At 37.1% G+C, this 24945-nt stretch overlaps 1 protein-coding gene across 4 annotated transcripts in view; it reads left to right on the forward strand.

Moving 5' to 3' along the window:
- The window catches only part of TRAPPC9 (trafficking protein particle complex subunit 9), a 1025445-nt gene that overhangs the window by 669678 nt on the left and 330822 nt on the right, over positions 1 to 24945 (forward strand). For all 4 annotated transcript variants that reach the window (XM_072602984.1, XM_072602987.1, XM_072602985.1 and 1 more), the window contains one exon: positions 24128 to 24280. In XM_072602984.1, coding sequence (XP_072459085.1) covers positions 24128 to 24280 — 153 coding nt within the window. The remainder of the gene's footprint in view (positions 1 to 24127; positions 24281 to 24945) is intronic.

Raw genomic sequence — 24945 nt, forward strand, 5'->3', positions numbered from 1 at the left:
GTTTTTCCTTATTGTTTTTAAAGTGATGACTATCAATCATGAGAAAAAGGGTTGTAATTACATTGAATGCTTAGTTTAAAAAGGAAGGAAAGTGTATAATTTATTTTAGAAAGAATTTTGTTAAAATAGTTTTGTTATTTTTAAAATGTTGCTGTCCTTTTTTTTAAAGGTCAAGTTTTAATTATCTAGAAAATCCATTCATATAAAAAATTATGTTTCCTAACAATACTGAATCAATAAAATCTCACTGCATTTTGTATGTTGCAAAATATATTTTTTTTATTTGCCATGGAAATTGTCACAGGACCAGGAACCTTGTCAATGTGTGTTAATCAGATTACTCTTGTAATCTGTCTGTAGCTGTACTCAGGAAGTTATTTTAGGATTTAACCATGCTCATTCCTTTCCTCTTAATTAGATTGATGAAAGAAACTGTCATGTACTTTCTTAAATCCAGATGTCCAGACCACATGGGAAGGTTTCATTATTTTAGACATCAGAGTATCTAAAATCCTTCCGTATATTTCCTATTGTGTTCTTTTTTTTAACTGTATACAAAAAAATAGCTATAAAATACATATTATACATAATATAAAATATATTTATATGTATTTTATCACAAGATTATATATTTTATTATTGGATTCTTGAACCCAGAGCCATCTTCAAAGTATGAGAATCAGAGCAATTTTTATGATGACTCTTGTGGCAGTAAGTGGGAAAAAATGGAGATGCTGTCTGTACTGGCACTTTTTAAAGAAGAAAAATGTCCTGAAAAAGTGGAGGACTCTATAATTCCTAAGTTATTGTGCTTGGAGTGTAACAATAGAAAATGTGTCAGAGTTACAGTCTCTGACAAGAGCCTTCTTAATTATTTGATCAACATAATTTTTGTCTTCTTCCCATTGCTCAGAAACAGTATTTTAATAAGTCTCATAGTCTAGGGTCCCAACTATCCCTGTGTGGAGCACACAGACTAACACATGATTGCCTAGATCCAGACCTTATGGACAGGTTTTATCATCATGCACAACTGGGAAACAGGAGATGTTCTGACACCAGGCAATGAATTCCTTAGATTACTTGGACCTGGGAGAATTCCAACTGTGAAACCTGACAACATTTTACACAATTAATGTTCAGAAACATATCACAGACATCTAGCTATGACTGATAGGAATTCTTGTAAGCTAACTGCTTTCACAGGATTGGTGGGTAGCAGGGGGAATGGAAGGAGTGTGTTTCATCTCCTGAAATCTACCTTAGATATATAAATACAGTTAGCTAAGGTCTTATTTGAAAATCATGATCATTGTTATTTCTTTTATCCATCAATTCTGCCTTTGTGGCATATTAGAACCACACTGATAAAGTGGAAAGAGAATCAATCATACAATTGAAAGAACAGAGTTCATCTTGTCACTCATATATAGTAGCTGTATAACTACAGAGGAAGTCACTTCCATGTGCCTCAGTTTTCTCAACTGTAAAGTGGAGATAATTGTTGGATCTCTCTCATATGGTTGTTGTGAACAAAGTGTTTTGTCACAATGTTCAGCTTAGTAGTAGTAATAAATCATCATCATCGTCATCATAATTATTATAAATCCAAATGTTTATATAAATAGGATTTCATTGACTAAATTATAGGGTACAGTAGAGATGATTAATCATCCTTCCCTCTTCAAACTTCACTCTCTCCATCTACTGGCACCTTTCCTACCTACTATATACAAAAAAACCCAGTCTCCCACCCACCCCAATCTTTAAAAAATCCTTCACTTGACTATTGGCCTCCCCTTCTTCAAAATTAACTTGATCTGCTTTATAGTTATTTTGTATTTACTTATATGGGTTCATAGGCTCATAGATTTAGAGATGGAACACATCTTAAATATCATCTAATTCAGTCATCTTAAGCTTCTTGAGGGCAAAGATATCTTTGTTTTTGTCTTTCTAGCCTCAATTCTGGTGTTTAATAAGTATCTGTTGGTTGATTGTTTTTCACCAAAACCCCACCCCTGGTATGACTCTTGCTTAGACCTTGAACCCTTGTGTTCAAAGGACATTTACTCGAGCAGCATTACCATGCTTTACTTGGTTTCAGTCATTCGTTACTGGTACCTGCAGCTATACCCAAGGAGGCTGAATCCATTTGCATTCCTTGTACAGATATCTCTTCCACTCGAGCCTTTCCCCATTTCAGTTTTGATATATCAGAGTTTTGACATTTTGCGGGTTGGCATAAAAAATTACATGGGAATTTTTTTAGGAGTTTTGGGGAAGCCACAAGCACACAAAGGCCAGTAGATAGTACACGGCCTGTGACCAAATACTTAACCCAAACTTTACAGTACAGTACTGTAAACACCCTATAAAAGAAAAAAAGAAAAAATTCAGACCTCTCTGGCATAAACTCCCACAATGTGGAAGGGATAACTGTACAAGAGTTGCTTTATAGAGATGTGTGTGGTCTTGGCAGCCCTATCTTTTTCCAAAAAGAAGCCCAGAACAGAGAACTTGCTTGCATAATGGCCATTTTTGAGTGTTTGCTATGACTGATTTACTCTGGCCTTGTAATCATATGAGGACAAAGAGTCTTAGTCTCTGAAATTCACTTCTTCCCCTTTCCTTGCCCCTACTCACCAGCCTCCAGATTCTAACTCTTTTTATATTTAGAAGCACTTGCATAGTACTTCAGAATGATATAAAAGGGACTCAGAGTTTGGTGTATGTAGAACAAAACTTCTCATTTAAGGAAATTATAAAGCCCCAGCACATCTGCCTCAATAGGTGTTACCATTAACGATCCAGACCCATTCATTAATGCTTTAGGGGCTTTTTCTTGCAAAGGGATATGATTTGGGGAATGACAGGGGACATCAAGCCCCACCTGGCATGCCTTCTCTCTTCCTAACAAAAAGGAGAAGCCTAACGAGGCAGTCACTGAAGCAAGACATAAATGCTGTTCTGTTCTCAGTGTCATGATGTTGAAGGGGAGGAGAAAGATTCATGGATCTGGTTACAAATATTTCTTGTACAGATAATACCTGTAAGCCTCATTTGGGCCAGGACTTCAGTTTGGTAAGGTTTTATTGAACACCTACTATGTTCTAGGCATTACTATGGTTCACAGGTTCCCATCAATTTACTTGCCCTCCTCCCTTCCTTGATTATCACTTGATACCAGTTAGTCAGTCTTAAGTTTAGTTTTTAGAAATAGTGACTTAATGTGGGATTCTAGTTGGTATAAAAGATCTCCCCAAAAGTCTATGACACATTCACCTACCAGTGCATGTGGAGTCCAGGGAAAAAGGGAGTGCAAGCTCAATGAGTGAATGTTGTAAAGGGCTGGACCTTGCTAAATCCTCAATATAGCCCTTCTACTGTGCTTCTGTATAAACTTCTAGTCTCACCATACCTCTAGAAACCTGCCCTCATGCGCCTTTCCTCTTGCTAGTGCTCTTTTTATGTGTTGACTTTACCCATTAGAACCTAAGTTACCTGAAGGAGGCATCAAACAGTAAATCCGTCCCCTGGGAAACTACCCAGGGAAATCACTATTAACTGAATTCAGTAACGAGTGTGATCCTCACTCTGACTTTTCTTGTAGCAAGAGGACAGCTGCTCCAAGTGCTTGCCCTCTTGAAATGAACTTCGCATAATTGTGCATATTCCATGTGTTTACTTGTGTATCTCTTGTGTCTCACCACTCTGCTTGTCAGTGTAATCTCCTTAATTGCAAGGGATGTTTTGGTGTCTTTGTTTCTACGGCACCTTGTTTGGCACCATAAGCATGATAGATGTTTATTAATGCTGCTTTGATAGTTAGAAGTGCTTTAAATACAAACATCCAGGTTTTTTTTTTCTAATGCCATTTTCTCATGGTAAAGAAATTATGTAAAGACCATAAATAAATGTCCACCTGCAGCAGTGAAAGGAAAAAGACAGGTGTGGTATATTAAAAAATATACTAGCAGTCACAAGGCCTTGCTTTGAGTCCTGACTCTTCTAGCAGTAGAATCTTGGAAAAAATTTTGAATTTTTCTGAACCTCAGTTTCCTTATCAGTTCATTGAGAGGCTAGACCCCTTAATCTGTGATAGTCTATATGCTAGCATGCTGAAATGCAATGTCCCTTGAAGCTCTGATGTTTCATGATTATTTCATATTGGTTAAGACATTATGACTATTTGTGATCTAAAATTCTTAAGCTAGTTTCTCTGCAGCACATTTCAATTACCCTCCCATTAGATGCCTTCAGCCTCAAATTAAAATGATACTGCTAATCTGGATCCAAGACTTTGTAGTCTTAGTGCTTCATTCAGGAACCTGTTATTCCAGGTGTGGGTGCCTTGTGTGCTTCAGCCCATTTATAATGATGTTGAGTTGTAATGGTTCATTGACTTCATTAGAATCGATGTGCCCCTTACAATAAGGGTATTTTATTTATTACTTATTCTAATGCACAATAGATATCAGAAGTAATTACAATCATTATTAACAGCAGGCAACAAGACACTAAACTAAAAATCTGACAACATAGTTTCAGTCCCAGTTTTGCCACAGTTTGTGACCTTCATCCAGTCAGTTAACTTTATCTCAGTTTACTTATTTGTAAAATGGTATTAAATATTTTAGTGGTGATGGTGTGGTGGTGCGTTGTAGTAAGAAACACTGATTAGGAAGCATTATAGTGAGAGAAAGACAGTATAGTGAAAAAACCACCAGGGATGGGGGCGCAGGCTTGAGTTCTAGCTCTGCAGTGAGATTGACCATGGGCAAGTTCCTTCATTGTTCTGATCCTTAGTGTCTTGTTCTCTAATGTTCATTTCATCCCTTATATTCTGTGTTACATCTCTGACATTCCACTTGCCCATACCTACATTTGGGATTGTTTCTCCTGTCTCTCCATGTTGATGTCACCTCTACTTCTTAGAAGCTTTAGCTTCTTTCAAAGTTCAGACCAATTGATAACTCCAATGTAAAACCTTTCCTGATCTTTAAATTGAAGTCAACAAACATTTATTAAGTACCTCTGTGTTCTAGACACTATGCTAAGAACTTTACAAATATTATCTCATTTTATCCTTACAGCCAGTCTGGGCCGTAGGGGCTACTATTATTCCTATTTTACAGTCAAGAAAACGGAGGCAGATGGCATTTAATTTTTTTCTGGAGTCACACAGTTAATATCTGCGACTGAATTCAAACTCAGACCTTCCTGTCTCCAGGTCCAGTGCTGTATCCTCTGCAGTTGCCTCTATTGAATTCAGACTTCTTTCTCCAAAGTTACCAGTGTTAACTTAATTGCCAGTTTTTCAGTCCTTATCCTGATTGACCTCTCTAGCATCTGACTGCTGACAACGTTTCCCTCCTGGGTTTTCCTGATTTTACACTCTGCCTCTCTCTCTCTCTCTCTCTCTCTCTCTCTCTCTCTCTCTCTCTCTCTCTCTCTCTCTCTCTCTCTCTGTATCTCTCTCTGTCTCCTCCTCTTCCTCCACTTCCTCCGCCTACCTGTCTAATTACTCCTCAGTCTTCATAGATAGATGGATGGATAGAGTGACCATTTACATGTTCACTATATGACAGGCACTGTCAGAAGTACTGGGAATACAAATGCAAGCAAAAGTAAAGATGGTCCCTGCCTTCAGTGATCTTACATTCTAATGGAGGAAGTCAGCACATAAAAATAAGTGTTTGATCAATACAGCAACAACCAGTGTTTCGATAGCTCTTTAATATTTGCAAAACTCTTAACAAATATTGTGATTTAACTTCATAACAACCCTGGAATATAGGTGCTATTATATCTATTTTATAAGTGAGAAATCTGAGGTTCACAGAAGTAAAGTAACTTGCCCAGGGCCACACAGCTCTTAAGGTTGACACTGGATTTGAACACACATCTTCCTGTCTCCAAGTCTTACGCTTTATCCACTTTGCTGATCCAATGCTCTAACCACTGATTAGATTGAATTTTATGTTGTAAAATTAATTGTTTTAAAGCCATTTCCCGATCTAACATCCAAATCCTGTTATTCTATACTAAGATATCTTACCTGAAGTTTCTCAGATAGTAGTTGGTAGAGAACTGACTCACCTCTAGGACTTCTGACTCCTATCCCACATTAGGTCTGCATGAGATATGGTTCTTGCCCTTTAGTAGTTTCCAGTCCATCAGCAGCTTCCTACTATGCAACCACTGACTTTCTTCTGCATTTCCAGGGTTTTTATTCAGAGTGGCACTTAGTGTCAGGTTTGTTGGTACTGAGGATGCTTTTGCTGAATTTCAGAAACTTTGACTTTCACAAGTCGAGGTTATCTCTTCAATTATTTTAAATAAATAATTAAGCTGTAAAAGTGCAATTTTGTGAATTTAATTAACCTTTAAGGGATTAATGGAAAAATTATCTTTTTTCCTCTGTGGTTTAGATATCAGTGTTAATCCTCCTTTTTCTTCATGAAGTCAGCTTTGGATTCAGAAAGGCAGATCATTCCTATAGGCTACCCAGGTCATTTCCATTTACAATCATTTCATTAGAAAATGTAAAATGGGCTGATAGTCTTAATAGTCAAATAAAGAGACCCACATGGTGCTGGATAGTAATTTAAAATAGCCACCATATAGCTATCAATTATCTTGAGATGAAAGTTCAATTTAATTAAGTGTCTATAGTCCCTTTTAAATCTAGCTCTTTGATTTGTATTCAAAGGTCATCATTATGACTTCCCTGCTGAGTTTATCAGCTGTTTAAAGACTGACTCATATGACATGATATTAAAGATCCACCTTTTTATAGAGCTTTCAGAAATAAAGATTTTTTTGTGCCAACTGTTGACAGTTATTTTCATATTCGGGTACAAAATTAAACATAAAAATTGGCATTCAACGATAGCAATGATTCTCTTTAACCCATGATTTTCAGACCAACAGGTGATTTCATTTTTAAGAGACAGATATTGGTCTACTGCTAGGTGGTAGTTTTAATAATGAAGAACCTTAACTTTTAATTCAGCTCATTTCAGCAAACATTTATTAAATGACTATTATTTCCAAGTCCTTGTGCTAGACTCCAGATATACAAATAATAAAATAGGTAATCATCTCTGCTCTGAAAGAGTTTACATTCTTCTGGAAAGATAGGGCATGTATATAGGTAAGTATATATAAATTGTCTTAAAAGTGACTTTGTATGGGAAAGAGTGCTAGTAACTCATGAGATAAGGAAACGTGTCTTATAAAAGGTATCAAGTGAGCTGTACTTTGAAGAAAGCTAGGTGTTCTAGAAAGTAAGGGTGAAAAGGGAGACAATACTCCACATTGGGAACCACTTATAGAATAGCTTTGAGGCCAGAGATGGAATGTTGTGCCATGGGAATTGCTGAGAGAGTTTGAAGGCAAGTAATGTTTAATAAGATTGAAAGTGGAAAGAGTGCCAGATTGTGAAGGTTTTTAAATACCAGAATTTATTTTATTTACTCTAGAAGTAACATGAAACTGTTGATTTTTTTTTTAATTTGGTGGGAGTGAATTGTTTTAGGAATATCAAATTAATTGTGTGGACAATAAATTGAAGGAGGAGATTTGAGTCAAGGAAACCAATTAGAAGGTTGTTGTAATAGTACATGTCATGGGGGCCTCAATTAGGGTAGAAGTTGTATGAGTAGAACAGACAACCAGGTGGTGCAGTGGATTGAGTGTCAAGCCTGGAGTCTGGAAGATTCATCTTCCTGAGTTCAAATCTGGCACCAGACACTTACTAGTTATATGACCCTAGGCAAGTCCCTTAACCCAGTTTGCTTCAGTTCCTCATCTGTAAAATAAGCTGGAGAAGGAGATGGCAAACCATTCTAGTATATTTGCCAAGAAAACCTCAGATGGAATCATGAAGAATCAGGCATGACTGAACAACAACAAAGTATACAAGTAGAGAACAGGGATGTACAGAGGAGATGTTTTATAAGTAGGATCTATTTTATTAAAATTAACAACTGATTGAATCTGGATGTTGAAGAGAGAGCAAAGGTTGAAAACCTGAAGTATAAGTAGATAGAGAGATTGAAAGTGAATAAGAGAGAGAGAGAGAGAGAGAGAGAGATCCATTTTAGAGCCAAATTCCTGGAATCAGGAGACAGGAGGGTATGAGATAAAGAAGAGAAATGAAGTTGGCAAGGAGAAATCTCTGTTAGAGACTAGAACAAAGGGAGTAAAAGAGGAGGATGATGGAATGTTGAGATCTGGAGTTAAGGAGAAGAGAGAACGTGATCTGGATGGCCTTTATATTCTCAGTAAATTAGGAAGCGAGGTCACCTCCTTGACAAGAGGAGGTGATGTAAGGAGATGATGATGTCTTCTGAAGACAGAAGAGATGTTTTGGAATACCCTTTGTGGAGACTACAATAGAGGTTCCATCAAAGAAGAATAAAAGAATCCTTGTTAAGCAGTGAGGGTCTCCCTGAGAGCAATAACCTAAATTTATAGTGATGAGAAAACTGAGGAAGGTTCAATGATTTACCTGAGGTCATACTGGTAGTAAATGGCAGAATGAGGATCACAACCTAGATTATAGGATGTTAAGATCATAGTTCTAGACCAGGGAGGAACAGTAGAAGTTGTATAATCTATATAGAAGGAAACTGAGGCCAGGAGAGTTTAAGTAAATTTCTCAAGGTCTTAGAGGTGGTAAGAGGCAGAACTGTGAGTCAAACATAAGTCATCAGACCACAAATCCTATTAATAAGTCCTGTCTCTGCTGGTCATTAACTGTGTCACCTTGGACAAGTACCTTCACTTCACAGTGTAGTTGTGGGAGCACTGGGAATCATTTCTGGCCCTGCACCTAACTACCAGTGTGGTCTTGCCTAAGGGATTTAACTTTTCTGGGCCTCATCTTTAAAATGGGAAGATTAGATTAAATGACCTCTAAGGTCCTACCCATCTCTAAATCTGTGGCTCTATGAAGTGACTTCCCTTCTCTTTGCCTCTATTTCCCCAGCTATAAAATGAAGTTGAACTAAATTCTTTTCTGATTCTATCATTCCCATAATTCTTTGCTGCTGCCTCACAGTGTTGCCATGAGGAGAATGGTTGGGGAAATAAGACTCATGCAGCTGAAATAAAGAACATGAGGCAGTAGATAATCAAATACTAAAGTGTGTAGTCCAAGAGTCTACGTGCCATCTGTGAATGTTCAAGGAAGGAAGAGACCATTTTGTATTAAAGTAATTGGTGAAGATGTCAGTGGAGGGGACTGTACTGCTCTTTATTATCTGTGTGATCTTAGAAAAGTCACCTACACTGCTCCAAGCCTTTGATCCTGATCTGTAAAATAGAGATGAAGATAACATTTGCACTGCCTACCTTACAAGAATGTTGCAAGAAAAGTCCTTTGTAGATGATTAATAATAGTGGTAGTTGTTATTTCTGGATCAAATTGGGCTTGTATGAAAATGCAACACACATGGTCTCAGTATCAGTTCTGATTTTCATGTTAAGAACTTCTACAATTATGGAAATGATTGTATACAACTTCTTTCCTTAACATATTTCCCCACCCCCTACATTATATTCTTTCACTTAGTCATGCTTTTCCCCAAATGGCTTAGCTTTTTTGCATATCTTTAGCTCTGTCTTCTAGATCACTGTCTTGGGAGGTTTCCAGCTCCAACACTTATTTATTATGTGATTTCATGCAAATCACAATGCCTTCTTTGGGTCTCAATGTTCTCACCTGTAGAACAAAATGATTGGAATAGATGGTATCTAATGTCCTTTCCGTGTCTGATATCCTGTGATTTTATACTTATCCTTAATCACTCCTGTCACCTTCTGCTTTCCAGAGTGTGCCAAGCCCTGTTTTCCTTAAGCGACTTTGACGAGTGACATCCAGCTGTTCTGATGCCTCATCAGTAGTGTGGGCTGGCCCTTCTTTCTTCCTCATTTACTCATTTGTATTTTATTCTCTTTGCATGCTGGTAATACCTTATTTTCTTTCAAACAACCGTCATGGGCAGACAGGCTCATTTTAGGACCAAAGTGAATGGCCTCAAAACATGATTGTTTCATTATTCATTAAAAGTCTTGTCAATTCCCCCTTCTGATCACTAGCAAGGTTATCCATCAGAGCACAGAAGGAAACAGAGCTCTCCTTTCCCTCATGAGTATCAGTGGCCCTGAATATTGTTTTGCATAATCCATCCTTTTCATGCAGATCACTCATGATTTATTAAAGCTGTTATCTTTTCCAAGAACCTATCACCATTCGTAAGGTAAAAAAGGCTTCTGTGTAACCACAACACCCTTTTTCTAAGTGCGTATGTGCATTTATGTGTTTAAGCAAACTAGATGGCATTGTCATTAACAGTGTGCCTGTTGGAATCATTGTAGTGTACTTGAAAGAGCATGCAGTCAGGAGATCTGGGTTCAAGTCGTAGCTACGCCTGGCTCTGAGACCTTAGGTGGAGATTTTCCTAGCCTTAATTTCCTATCTGCAAATATATATATAACATTTGTAATGTTTAACTTAAATAATTGTTATGAGAAAAGGCCTACATGAGCCTTAAAATGGTATAGAAATCTGAGTAATATTTATCTCATAGGGTCATCGTGAGGATCAAGTGAGGTAATTGTTGTAAAAAACTTGGCAAACCTTAAAAACATTATATTTATCTGACCTGTTATTGTATTATTTTTTGTGCAAATGCTGAAATTCAACAAAATTTATTTTAAGCAAGCATTTTACAGTATCTGTTAGTTGTAAGACACAGTACAGGGTCCTGGAGGGGTAGAGGTAAGTAAATTGACAATACTTGCCCTTGACAAATATGCAATCAAATTGGGAAAGACAGTCACAAGGACAAATAGCCATATTACCAATTGGAATATGATCAATTCATTGGAAATATCCAGCAGGCTATTACAGATTCAAGTAGGAAGAGAGGGCTTTCGAATGAAGCATCATTGTATTATGGAAAGATCACTGCACTGGGGGTCAGGGGAGCTGGGTTTGATCACCTAATACCTTATGACCTCTTAATCTTATTGTCTCCTTGTATAAGGATATTAGCTCATGAGTAGGAATTCTTTTGTACAATTCTGAAATAGCAGCATAGAAAAGCAACACTAATGTACAGGAAGTAGTAGCAACAGTTTATTCAAGATGTACCATGAAGAAGATACTGTCACCATCATTCTGAAGGCAAAAAGCAGATGCTTAATCATACTCTTCATCAGTTGTAGCGACCACCATTTCTTCAGTCAGCACCTCAAGTGCCCTTAGCCCAGCAGTCCAGCAGTCAGAGGCAGTCTCAAAGTTCTGAAGAGTCACAGGCAGAGCAAAAATACCAGCATGGCAGTAGAGACTGCAGCAAGCACAACCATTCACAAAACCATCTGCCTAGATTAACTTTCCCAGGAAGGTGAAAAAATCAGTCTTCATTTTTCCTAAGAAGTACAACTAGGTAGCAGAGCCATCATCTAAAAATCCCCCAAACTGAGACCACATACCCATCAATACTACCAGTACATCCCCCTCCAGAACCTAAGCCAATGCTCACACCTGCATCTTCATAGAGAAAGAGCCAGAAGACTAGCACAGTGGAGTTTGGAAATCTGCCAGAAGTCCAGATTCTTCCTCCCTATCATCCTGTCCCTGTATAACAGCTACTTCCTCTTTCTTATTGCCTCTCTAACCCCTGCCAAAACCCTCACCTTCCAGCTACACTACTGGGATACCAACTCCAAATTCCTCCATGTCAGGACAGGGTTTTCAGTATCTGCTATCCATGATGAAGACAGAAGGAGCAGCTGAGGGGCTCTGCCCCTAGCCTATTGACCACTCATTTACTCACTCTCTTTCCATAGTGTGTGTTAGACTGATAAAATGGGGGTGTTAGGAGCATGAGTTGATTACCAATCCAAATACATTGATGCTTTGATAGGTTTTTTCTTCAGTGTGACTACTTCCTTTAGTTAAATAAATGATAACTTCTTCATACTTTTTTATCCTTTGCAGTTCTTGGCAATGTCTTTTCATAAATCTTGCATAGAAGATGCACCCAACGTGGTAGAAGCCTTCCTCACATTCTTTTCATTTCAGGAAGAATCTCATTGTCACTTTTTCTAGTGACACATTTTCTTGGTAATATCTTTTCCTTCCCTCTTATGTTTGAATTATTTAAATCAGAGAATACTCAGCTGACTACTTATGACTAGCATAGTTCTATTACCTCACATTTCAGAAAAAGAAACATAAATAAAAAGAGAATGTTTGTGTTCAATGAGGCTTGGATTATGTAGCTTCTTAAGGAAATTTGAATTGGAAAAAGTAGCTCTTCATTTTAAGGAAAGAAACAGGATCTTTCTAATGTTTAGTTTTATACTTCAGATTCTCTAAAAGCTCAGTCCTCTAACTCCAGGGTAATTTGTGTTTGTAACAACATTTAATTCTTGTTATAAATTGTGGTAGTTGGTAGGATTTTTTGGTCGTTGTTATTGGTTGGCTTCTTTTGTTGATGTTGCTGAAAAAACACCCCCACAAGCAACAGGTAAGATATTAACCTAATCATCCATGATGGAAAAACAAAATGGATTAAAAACTCTCCACTTATTTCCTAGTCTATGGCTCAGGGAACTTTTTGGAGAGTCCATTCATAGCTGTATCCTGTATAAGTGCTATATGGGCTCAGAACTGAGTCGAAGATGTGATCAGGCTAAATCACATTTGTGAAACTGCCAAGGATTACGATGATCATAATTTTCTCATTGCCACAAAAAGTCTTTCAACATCAATATTGTTGTCCATACTTTATAGCTACAAATAATAGAACATCATACTTTTCCAAGAGAATATAATTTAGTTGAGGGAAGTAACTGTTTTGCTTCTTTTTTTGTTTCCTCAGCATTTAGCACTGTGTGTCTGTGCTAAATAATAAGCACCTAATAAATTCTTGTTGAAATAATGAATTGGAAGAATTAAGATTATAAGTAATCCAAAGAATAATGGAAAGACATAGTGGGCATAAATACTCCGAAGCCTATTACAAGGATGACTTATATGGAAGAAGTAGAATGAAACACCATCAAATACTAGCAAAGGGGATGAGCTGGTGATATATTTACAATGAAAGACAGTCTGAAGTAGATATTATTGACCCTGGTATCTTGGGAGAGCAGAGGAAGGCTTCCAACACATTGGATTATTGTTGTTTAGTGAATTTATGGGAACATGTTACCAAGAATCCCTCATTTTGGGAAAGTTCTTCTCTCTGCTGATCCATTGATCTCTTTACAACTCAATCCCCCCCTTTCAAATGTGAAATCAATGTACTTTACCAAATATGTACCAGCCCCAAAGCTTACAAAAGTAAATTATTAATAGCAATTCACTAAGCCTTAATTCTCATATCTTTATTTTGAAGAAGAAGAAGAAGAATCATGGGATTCTAGAGCTAGAAAAAAACATCTGAGGTCCTAGGACCATGGGTTAAGAGCTAGAAGTAATCACAGAAGTCATGGCATCCAGCCTTATCTTTTTATGGACCTAAAGAGTTGGACACTTTCCCAGTGTCACACAGCTAGCAGCTGCAGAGTCCAGGTCGTCCTGAATCCCAGTCTAGTTCTTTTTCTGTTACACCATGCTGCCTTTCTAGATCATTTACCAGGGGCGGGGAACTTGTAACTCAGTGAGTGAATCCTGGCCAGCATGCTTGTGATATGGTTATTGTATTCTCCTTAAAATCTTCCAGTGATGGGGAGCTCGCTATCTCAAAAGCACACCTTTCTTTTATTTGTCGGGTAGCTCCAGTTGTTAAAATGTCTTTATGATAAGCTGAAATTCACCTAATATTGGTGATAGTTGTTCCTTGTCAGACTAGGAAGAAGAAGTCCCAGTTTACTGAGAACATATGGCCAGAGTTATCATTAGCATTCTTGTAGCACTTTAATGTTTATAAAATTCTTTACCTGCATGATTTCATGTCAGCTTCAAAACCACCCTGAGAAAACAACTACATAGTATTATTTTTATCCTTTTTTATAGATAAGCAAACTGAGTTTTGGAGAAGTTGAGTGACTGGTTCACGATCACATAGCTAGTATGTGTTAAAGGCAGAATTTGAATCTATATCTTCTTATAGTAGAAAAATTCTAGGTTCATAGTCAGAAAACCTTGTTTTAAATCCTAGCTATATAACAGGGTTATTTTACCTTTGTAAATTCAGTTTCCTCATTAATAAAATGAGGATAAAACTTGGACAACATAAAACATATGGTTTCTAAAAGGACCAATGAGAAAATTCATGTCAAAAACTTTTTAACCACAAAGTGCTATGTAAATCTCAATGATTATTACATTATTACTTCTACGTTGGTGACACTAATCAAATAAAAACAACCCTCATGTAACCTTTTCTACAACCAGTTTGTAATTTTGCTCTAAATGTATTCCTGCAACTTACTTTTGGAGGAGAAAAAAAAGAAAAGAGAAACCTTTATTTGAATACATTTTTAAGTGATTGAAAGGTGGAAATCATTAGTTCCTTTTGGGCTTCATAGTAGAGGTCTTGTCTTGAACTTATCTTGACCTTTTTAGTGAAACAGGATATGTTCTGACCTTTATCTTTTGGGCAGTTCCATGTTTTACATCAATATTTAGAAGGATGGGAAATACCTGCTTCTTCAGAGGAGGTAGGGAGCCAAGTTTCCTCTTTGCTACTGAATCAAATCACTCCCAATTGGCTTCCACACATTCATTTATCCACAAAAGTTTTCACTGTTGGGAAGCATGTTACTATACATGGTTCTCTGTTTGAGATGTAATGATTTATTGACACTGAACCTACATAGAAGAAACTCATTATGACATCTCTTTTGTGAGTTTAAATTTAGAATAATCAAAAGTTAAATATGGAAAGAACCTCAAGAAATTATTCAAATTCAGAGTAGAAAATATGAGTTGTTGGTCAACCTAGAATATTGAAACTCAAAGCTTTAAGGGTGTAGGATGTTATTTTGGGGAAGGATCTGGAAAAAAGCTTCAAGTTGATCTAGTCCCATCTCCTCATTTTATAAATGAGGAACCCTTAGGGGTTAAATAGCTAGCCAGTGGTCACCCAACTAGGGAGTAGCAGAGCCAAGATTTGAACCCAGCTCTACCAACTCCAATTCCAGTGCTCTTTTCCTTAATAGCTTCCTCTCTACATAGGAAGAATTGTTCAAAGGGAAACACTGACTTGGTCTAGAGCATACATTGGTATGTGGAGAACTTAGATTGGAACACTGATGATTTTCTTGCTTCCATTCCAATGCTCATAGTGTTGACATATTAATCAATTAATTCTCAAGTATATGTTATAAATTTGGTATGTGCCAGAAACTCTGCTAAATACTGGAGATACAAAGAAAAAGTAAAAACGACTTCTGACCTCAGTGGCCTTATATTTTAATGGGTGAGATAACATGTGCATTATAATATATACATATATAATATTAATATATATTGCACATATATATGTATTGTGTATATGTATACAGATTATATGTAATACACACACTAAATAGAAGATATCCTTAGATAGGAGGTGTCAGCTCCTTTGGGAACCAGGAAAGAAGGTAAGAAGAAACCTGTCACAGAAGGTAGTCCTTGGGCTGAAACCTAAAGAAGACCAAGCATTATAAGTGAGAATTAGGGGCAAAAACATATTTGTCAAGGGTGGGGGGAGGGGGAGATTTAATAGCGTAAAGGTGGAGGTGAAGGGACAGCTAATACAAAGTCACAGAGATAAGACATATAGAGTCATGTGAAAGGAAGAGCAAGTGCACCAATATGACTGGACAGTAGAATGCATGGAGGGTAATGTGTAAAGATAGTAAAAAGATGTGAAAGGCTTCAAATGGCAGTCAAAGAGCTTATATTTGATCCTTGAGATTATAAGTAGCCACTGAATATTATTAGGTTGGGGAGTGACATTGTCAGAGAAGTCATTAGGGACAGTAGCTTTGTGGATGATGGATTGGACTGGGGAGAGACTTGTGGTAAGGATATCACTTAGGGAGCTATTAGGATAGTCCAGGCAAGAGATGGCGAGGGCCTACAATGATGATGGCTTTGTGAATGGAGAGATGGAGAAATATGTGAAAACTGTTGTGGACAAAGAGTAAGGTTTGGGGATTCGTTGGTACTTATGTCAATTGAGAGAATGAAGCTGAGCATGACGCTGGGGTTTTGGGCTCAGGTAATGGGAAGGATGGCATTGCTATGGACGGTAAAAAGGAAGTTTGTGAGAGGGTGCTTTTTTGAGGGAAAGATAATGATTCTGTTTTGGACATGTTAAAAATTAATCAGCAAACATGTATTAAGCACTTAATATGTAAGAAACAATTGTATTAAGTCCTGGGGAAACAAAGAAATATTAAAAGCAGTTCCTGCCCTCAAGGAATTCCCATTCCAATATGGGAGACCATCCATTTACTATATAGACACAAGCCATATACTGGATAAATTGTAGGTTATTCAAAGAGAAGGCACTAGCAATTGGAAGGACAGGGCTTTTTGCAAAAAGTAGGATTTCAGCTAAGTCTTAAAGGAAAGAAGGGAGCAGAGATAAATACGGAAAGCATTCCATGCATAGGGGTTTTGTTGTTCAGTCATTTTAGTTTTTTCTGACTCTTTGTAACCCCATTTGGGTTGGCTTGTTTTTTTATTTTGGGGTTTTTTTTGGCAGATACTGAAGTGGTTTGCCATTTCCTTCTCTAGCTCATTTTTATTAATGAAAAACTGAGACAAACAGGATAAAGTGACTTGTTCAGTTTCACATAGATATTTAGTGTCTGAGGCCAGAATTGAACTCAGAAAGAAAAGTCTTCCTCTAGAGAGCCCAGCACTCTATCCACTGCACCACCTATGCACAGAGGACAGCCAGTAAAAAGTTATGGAGTTGGAAGACAGAGTGTGAAAACAGCAAAAAACAGGGCCAAGTTTGTTGGATCACAGAGTATGTGAAGGGATATAAAGTTTAAGAAGACTGGAAAATGAAGATGTGGGGCAAGTTTTGAAGGAATTAAAAACGAAATAAGATTTTATATTTTATCCTGAAGATATTAGGGAGTAACTGAAGTTTATAGAGTAAGAGAATGACAAGATCACACCGGTGGTTTAGGAAGATCGCTTTGGCAGCTGAGTGTAGAATGGACTGAAGTGAGGAGAGACTTGAATCATAGAAACGAACCAGCAGGCCATTGCACTAGCCTAGACATAAGGTGATGAGGACTTGCAAAAGATGTAGGCTGTGTCATAGGAGGGAAGGTGATGTGTAGGAGAGATACATTGAAGATAGAAATGACTGGACGTGGCAGCAGATTGGATATGTGAGGTGAAGGAGATGAGGAAGAGACTGAGAATATAGAAGTGCCCTCTGTAGCAATAGGGAAACTGGGAATAGGAATGGATGAAGGGAGAAAGATAATGAATTCAATTTTGGACATGTCGAGTTTAAAATGTCTATAGGTTATACAGTTCTGATGCCCAATAGGCAACTGATGATGTGAGACTGAAGGTCAGAAGAGAGGCTACTTAGCTAAAGGGAAGGCTGATGAGATGAGCGAATAGCAAGATATTATAGAGGGAGAAGAGAACAGAGCCTCTGGGAAACCAGTGGCTAGTAGATGAGACCTGGATGAAGATCCAGTAAAGAAATCTGAAAATGAGCAGTCAGAAGGAAAACTAAGAGTGAGGAGAGTATTCAGGAAAAGAAGAGTGATCTAATATAAATTCTCAAAGGGAGTAGTACTGGCCCCTGAGGAGTGTTGGAATGATCCAGGGTGCTAGTAGTAGCCTTAGGTGCAATCCAGGGCCATTGAATAAAGACAGGGGGATGGTGGAAGCATAAGAAAAGTGGAGAAGAAAATTTTGAAAAAACTATTCATACATGTCTCATCTGTTGTGTAACAGAGTTAGAGTTATAGTGATTACATATTTTCCAAATAAACACACAAAATACAAGTTATAACTGATCAGTGGTCAACTCCACTGACAGGTCTTGAAAACAAGTGTTGGCAGGTAAGCATGTTCATTGTTGAGAAGTTTAGCATGCATGAGTAGGAATATGTGAATGTAATGATTTGTTTATGATATATATGATACTATATGGTTATGTGATGCAGTATTGCATCATCAAAATTTCAATGCAGGAAAATCCCCAGAAATTTACAGTAAGTTATTGAATTTAAGAAACATCATTTAAGAAATGGTTTACGTGTTTTTTTTTCTTATTGATGATGCAAATTTCAAACAAAAAAACTGTTAAAGGATTAATGAAAAATTTCCAGTGGGGCACTGAGTAATTTTTTTTTTAAAAGAAGTTGGTGAGCCAAATAAGTTTGGGAACCTCTGATCTATAGTATCAAAAGGGCAGAGAGTTAAGAAAAGAGTTAGAGGAAAGGAAGTGGAAGTACATATTGTAGATGATCTTCTCTAGGAGTTAAGCTGAAAAGGGAAGGAACAATAAAAGATGGTAGCTAGCAGAGATGGTTGGATCAACTGAGAATTTTTTTAAGAATGAGGAAGGTCTGAGTATATAAGTAGGTAAGAGGGAAGCAGCCTATTGACAGGAGAGATTGAAGATTAGTGATAGACTAGGGATGATACAGGGGGCAGTCTACCATAGAGGATGGGATGCAATGAAATTAAAGGTGCACCTAGAGGGACTTTATTTGGCAAGAAGGATCACTTCTACACATAAGACAGGGGTAAAGGAGTCAGTGGAGAGATTATTACTTTGGGTTTAAGAGGCCTTTGGGATATCCAGTTTGAATTGGCCAATAGGCAGTTACTAATATCATACTGGAGTTCAGGAGAGTTTGGTGTTGGATTTAAAGAATAAGAATCATGCTGGATAATTTTGATTACATTAAACTGAAAAGTTTTTGCACAACCAAAATTCAGAGGGATGTAGTATATTGGGAAAAAATTTTTACAGCTAATCTGGGGGATAAAAGCTTCATTTCTAGAATATATAGAGACTGAGTCAAATGTACAACAATACAAGTTATTCCTCAGTTGGTAAATGGTTAAAGGATATGAACAGGCAATTTTCAGAGGAAGAAATTAAAGATATCTATAATCATATAAAAAAATGCTCTAAATCACTTTTGATTAGAGATGCAAATCCAAACAATTCTGAGGTACCACATCATACTTATCAGATTGGCAAACATGACAGAACAGGAAAATGATAAATGTTAGAGAGGATGTGGGAGAGTTGGAACACTAATTCGTTGTTGGTGGAGCTGTGAGCTGATCCAACCATTCTGGAGAGCAATTTGGAACTATGCCCAAAGGGCTACAAAAATGTACATATCCTTTGACCCAGCAATAGCGCTGCTAGGACTGTATCCCCAAGAGGTCATAAAAATGGGAAAGGGTCCCACATGTACAGAAATATTTATAGCAAAAATGATAAATGTTGGAGAGGATGTGGGAGAGTTGGAACATGAATTCATTGTTGGTGGAGCTGTGGGCTGATCCAACCATTCTGGAGAGCAATTTGGAATTATGCCCAAAGGGCTACAAAAATGTACATACCCTTTGACCCAGCAATATCGCTACTAGGACTGTATCCCCAAGAGATCAAAAAAATGGGAAAGGGTCCCACATGTACAAAAATATTTATAGCAGCATTCTTTGTAGTTGCCAAAAACTGGAAGTCAAGGGGATGCCCATCAATTGGGGAATGGCTGAATAAATTATGGTATATGAATGTAATGGAGTACTATTGTGCCATAAGAAATGATGAACAAGAAGACTTCAGAGAGGCCTGGAAGGACTTATATGCTCTGATTCTGAGAGAAAGGAGCAGAACCAGGAGAACTTTGTGCACAGCAACGACCACAGTGTGTGAAGAGTTTTTTCTGGTAGACTTGGAATTTCATAATAACGCAAGAACTTATTAAAAAAAAAAAAATCCCAATTGTGGTTTTCTAAGGCAAAACGCCTTCCACACTCAGAGAAAGAAATATGGACGTCATTCGCAGAATGTAGCAGATCATGTTTGTGTGTGTGTGTGTGTTTTTGTGTATCATGTTTTGATTTGTTATATGATTTCTTCCATTTATTTTAGTTTGACTACATAGCATGACTATAGTGAAAATGTACTCAATAGGAAAGTATATGTAGAATCTATACAGAATTGTATGCTGTAGTGGGGAGGGAGGGGGGTAGTGCGGGGTAGGTGTGGATGGGATAAAATCTTAATTTTATGGCAGTGATTGTAAAACATTAAAAAATAATAATAATAAAATTAAATTTAAAAAAAGTAAAAAAAAAAAAAAAGAATAAATTCTTAAGCTTTGTCCTCCTGAAAAAAAGTATTTATAACAGCACTCTTTGTAGTGGCCAAGAACTGGAAATCAAGGGGATGCCCATCAATTGGGGAATGACTGAATAAATTATGATATGTGAATGTAATGAAATACTATTGTGCTATAAGAAATGATGAACAAGAAGACTTCAGAGAGGCCTGGAAGGACTTATATGATCTGATGCTGAATGAAATGAGCAGAACCAGGAGAACTTTGTGCACAGCAATGACCACAGTGTGTGAGAGTTTTTTCTGGTAGACTTGGATCTTCATAGCAATGCAAGGATTTAAAAAAAATTCCCAATGGTCTTTTAAGGCAAAAATGCCTTCCACATCCAGAGAAAGAACTATGGAATTCAATCGCAGAACGTAGCAGATCATTTGTGTGTGTGTGTGTGTGTGTGTGTGTGTGTGTGTGTGTGTGTGTGTAGTATGTTTTGGTTTGTTATATGATTTTTCCCATTTATTTTAGTTCTTCTACACAGCATGCCTATAGTGAAAATGTATTCAATAGGAATGTTTGTGTAGATCCTATGTAGAATTGTACGCTGTCTCAGGGAGGGAGGGGGGTGGTGAGGGATAGGTAGAGGGGAAAAAATCTAAGTTTTATGGTAGTGATTGTAGAACACTAAAAATAAATAAAATTAATATATAAAAAAAAAGAATCATCTGCATAGAGCTGCTGATTATACCCATAAGGACTGATGAGATCACCAAGTTAGATAGAAGAGAGAGACTAGAGAAGAGGGCCAAGACAGAGACATGGGGAATTAATAATTAATTAGCAAGTGAGACATGATTGAAGATCTCTCAAAGGAGACTAAGAGGAAGTGGTCAGACCTATATGTATAAAAATATTTATAGCAGCTCATTTTGTAGTAGCAAAGAATTGCCCATCAATGGAGGAATGGCTGAGTAAGTTGTGGTATATGATTATGATGGAATATTGTTGTCCTATAATAAATGAGGAGGAGGAGGGCTTCTGGAAAAGCTGAGAACTGATGCGAATTGAAGCACGCAGATTCAGGAGAACACTGTACACAGAAATAGCAATATTGTAATGATAATCAAGTATGAATGACTCTGATCAAGACAGTGATCCAAGACTATTCCGAAGAAATGTTGAAAAATGCTATCCACTTCTAGAGAGAGTACTGATGAACTTTGACTGCAGAATGAAGCATATTTTTTCACTTTATTTTTCTTTCTTTTTTTAGTGTGGCTAATATGTTGCATATGTTTGCATATGTATAATGTGCATCAATTGCATATGTATAATGGACATCATATTGCTTGCCTTTTCAGTGGGTGGTGGACGTACTAGAGAGAGGGAGAGAATTTGGAACTTGAAATTTTAAAAATGAAAGTTAAAATAAAAGACATGGTCAAAGAGGTAGGAGGAGAATGAGTAGAGAGCTATGTCAGGAAAGGGCAGAGAGGAGAGTTTCTAGGAGGAGAAGGTGGTCAGCAGCGTCATATACTCCAGGGAAGTCAAGAGGAGTGAGGTTTAAGAAAAGATCATCACATTTGGCAGTTACCATAGCATTGGCAACACTGGAGAGAGAAGCTCCAGGTGAATTGTGAGGTTAGAAGCCAGATTACTGAAGGTTTAGAAGAGAGTGAGTAGAGAAATAGACACAAAGATGGCTTTTTTATACAGCTTCATATTTTTCTCCTCTTTTCACCCCAACCTCTCTATCCTAATACTGTTTTCTTTGCCCATGAGCAAAAAGCTTCTGACACATTTTGTCTTTGCAACCCTGGCAAAGTCATTTAACATCTCTGATATGCTGATTTACAGACAAGGTGTCACGCAGCTTTAACAGATGGAGTTGCTTCATCTGGGAGTTGTTTTTATTAATCAAATCACAGATTTAGATATAGTTCTATTAGCATTAGACAACTATTAGTATTACTGGTAGCTAATATTTATACAGCACTTTAATGTTTACAGAGCACTTCATGGATACCATTTCATTTGATCCTCACAAAGTCTTGTAAGGTACATGCTGCTATTACCTCCTAATTTGCAGATGAAGAAACCAGGGCTGACAGAGGTTAAGTGACTTGCGCAGGGTCACACAGTTAATAAGTATATAAAATAGAATTTGAACTCAGGTCCTCATGATTCTAAAATTCCATCCACCATGTCATCTTTTATTGTCTTTTATTATTTCCAGTTCCTAGCACAGAGCTTTGAACATAGTAGATGCTAAGTAAATGTTTATTGAATTGAATATGAGAGATCTTGGATTAACTACTGGCAAATAACTATTTTATGGACCCTTCCATCAATGGCAGCCACAACCTTTTACACAGTAACAGTAATCTCACCTATAATACTTGCTGTTTTCAACTATCATTAAGGTAACAGATAACTTTAATATACAATATTCTGTGATAATTACATTACAGTCTTATAAAATATGAATCCCTGCCATCCTGATCCTACATCTACTAAGCATCTTAATTCTCCCCATTTGTAAGTGTAGTTAATAGTAGATACCTTGAACCTTAATAATAATAGTAATTAATAATAATATTGTAATAATAGAGTACTTTAAGATTTGGAAAGCACTTTACATATGTTACCTCATTTGCTTCTCATAACAACCCCATGAAATAAGTGCTGTTATTATCCCTATTTTGTAGGTGAGAAAACTGAGGCTGAGAGAGTTTTAGTAACTTGTGCAGGGTCATGAGGGTATATAAGTATCTGAGGTAGTATTTTAATTCAATTCTTTCTGACTGCAAGGCCAGCACTCTATCCACTATATCTAAGGCCAAAGTAAACACACTTTTATACTGTAAGTTCATCAGTGAAATGCAATCAGAATGTCCTGTGTTGGGGAAAAATGGTTACTCATTGGGGGGCTTCAGAAATGCCTTTTGGAAACAAGTGGCATTTGCTTTGGGATTTAAAGAGTGGACTGGAATTCAAAAAGGAAGAAGAGAAAAAAGGATCTAATAAGATTTATGGTCTTACATTATATAATAGGAAGAGTACCAGCTATGGGTGTTAGAATATCTGGGTTTGAAACCTGTCTCTGTGACCTTTAACAAGTCCCTTTTATCTCATTGACAAAAGGTCATAATAATACCCAACTACCTACCTAATATGATTGTTTCATGGAGAGTGCTTTGTAAACCTTAAAACAATGTGTTTATGTGGGTTGCTATTACTGTTTTTATTGTTGCTGAATTATTATCTCTGTCAGAGGAGGTGGTACCCGCACTGACAAAATCATGAATCTTTGAAGTATCTAAAGCACAAAAGGTGAAGTTCTTTTATCTCTTTGCAAAATGAAGATTACCCTGTGGAAACTTTTGGTGCTTTCTTTAATCACAGATCAGTTCCCAAGTGTGAATCTTCAAATGTATCTTAGTTTCCAAGTAGCATCTCAGTTGACCCAAGTATATAATGTTAAGGCATGATTGATCACTGTGTTATTTTTTATTGTTTAAATGAATGTTATGAAGGAGCTACTTTGAGAGGTACTGTGTTCCTCCTTCTTTGAAGTCTTCAAGCAGAGACTTGAAAAATCACATTTTGTATGTTTTTATCAAGGGAATTCCTATGGCATATAGGTTGGTCTAGATTGCCACTGAGGTCCCTTGTAACTCTCAAATTATCTGATTGTGTGAATGGTCACAACAATTCATCATATTGTCTCATGCTCTCCTGGACAAATAGGCTCAAGATATTTAGGGAAAATAACCCTACTGATTAGTTGTTTTTTTTTTTCTCTTCCTTCTATCTCTCCTTATAGAATGGCAATTCAAGTAGACAAATTCAGCTTTGAGAGTTTCCCAGAGTCACCTGCAGAAAGGACTCAGTTTACAAACCCCAAACAGCTTGAAGAAGAGAGGCAAGAAACCCGGGGTCTGGAGATCAACAGCAAGTTAGACATCCACTGGAATATCATATCCTTTGAGAGGTGACAGAATGGAATGTTTATGAAAAATCCTTTAGCAATTTACTGGGTAACAATACCAATTTTATAAATGTTCGGGTTTTTGAAAGGGAAACCAAATAAGCTACTTAATTATAGATTCCTAATTATTGCTTATGCCATAAATAGCTCAGAAATGTCATGATGGGGAGGTCTGAATAAATGTTATTTTTTCCTTAAATTGTAACACTTTTAGGGCTGCACATAATGATATATTGATTTAATGTGAGAATGGGGCTTCTGGGGTTTTATGGTCTCTTTGATTTAGAGAAAAATAATTATTGCCAATTCTGATTTTAGCAATTTGTTGTCAGGGGGGTCCCTGTTCATGTATGTGTTGGATTGGATTGCCTCTGAGGTCCTTTCCAATTCTGAAATTCTCTGATTTTATTAGTCACTTATCTTGTCTGTGGTTCAGGGAGGGAAGGCTGCATTGTAAAGGGGAATGAGCATTTGACTGAGACAAGAACCCTGTAACTAGTTGTGTAACCTTGAAAAATTGCTTAGGCTCTTTTGCCTTCAGTGTCTTAATTTTTCGAACAAGGAGATTGGACTGAATAATCTCTAATGTCTCTGCAATCCTTATTGAACTATTGACCTTGGGAATTTAAATCATTTAGTCTCTTTAGTTCTTT

This window comes from Notamacropus eugenii, chromosome 4 (assembly GCF_028372415.1).
Source record: "Notamacropus eugenii isolate mMacEug1 chromosome 4, mMacEug1.pri_v2, whole genome shotgun sequence".
Classification (NCBI taxonomy): Eukaryota; Metazoa; Chordata; class Mammalia; order Diprotodontia; family Macropodidae; genus Notamacropus; species Notamacropus eugenii.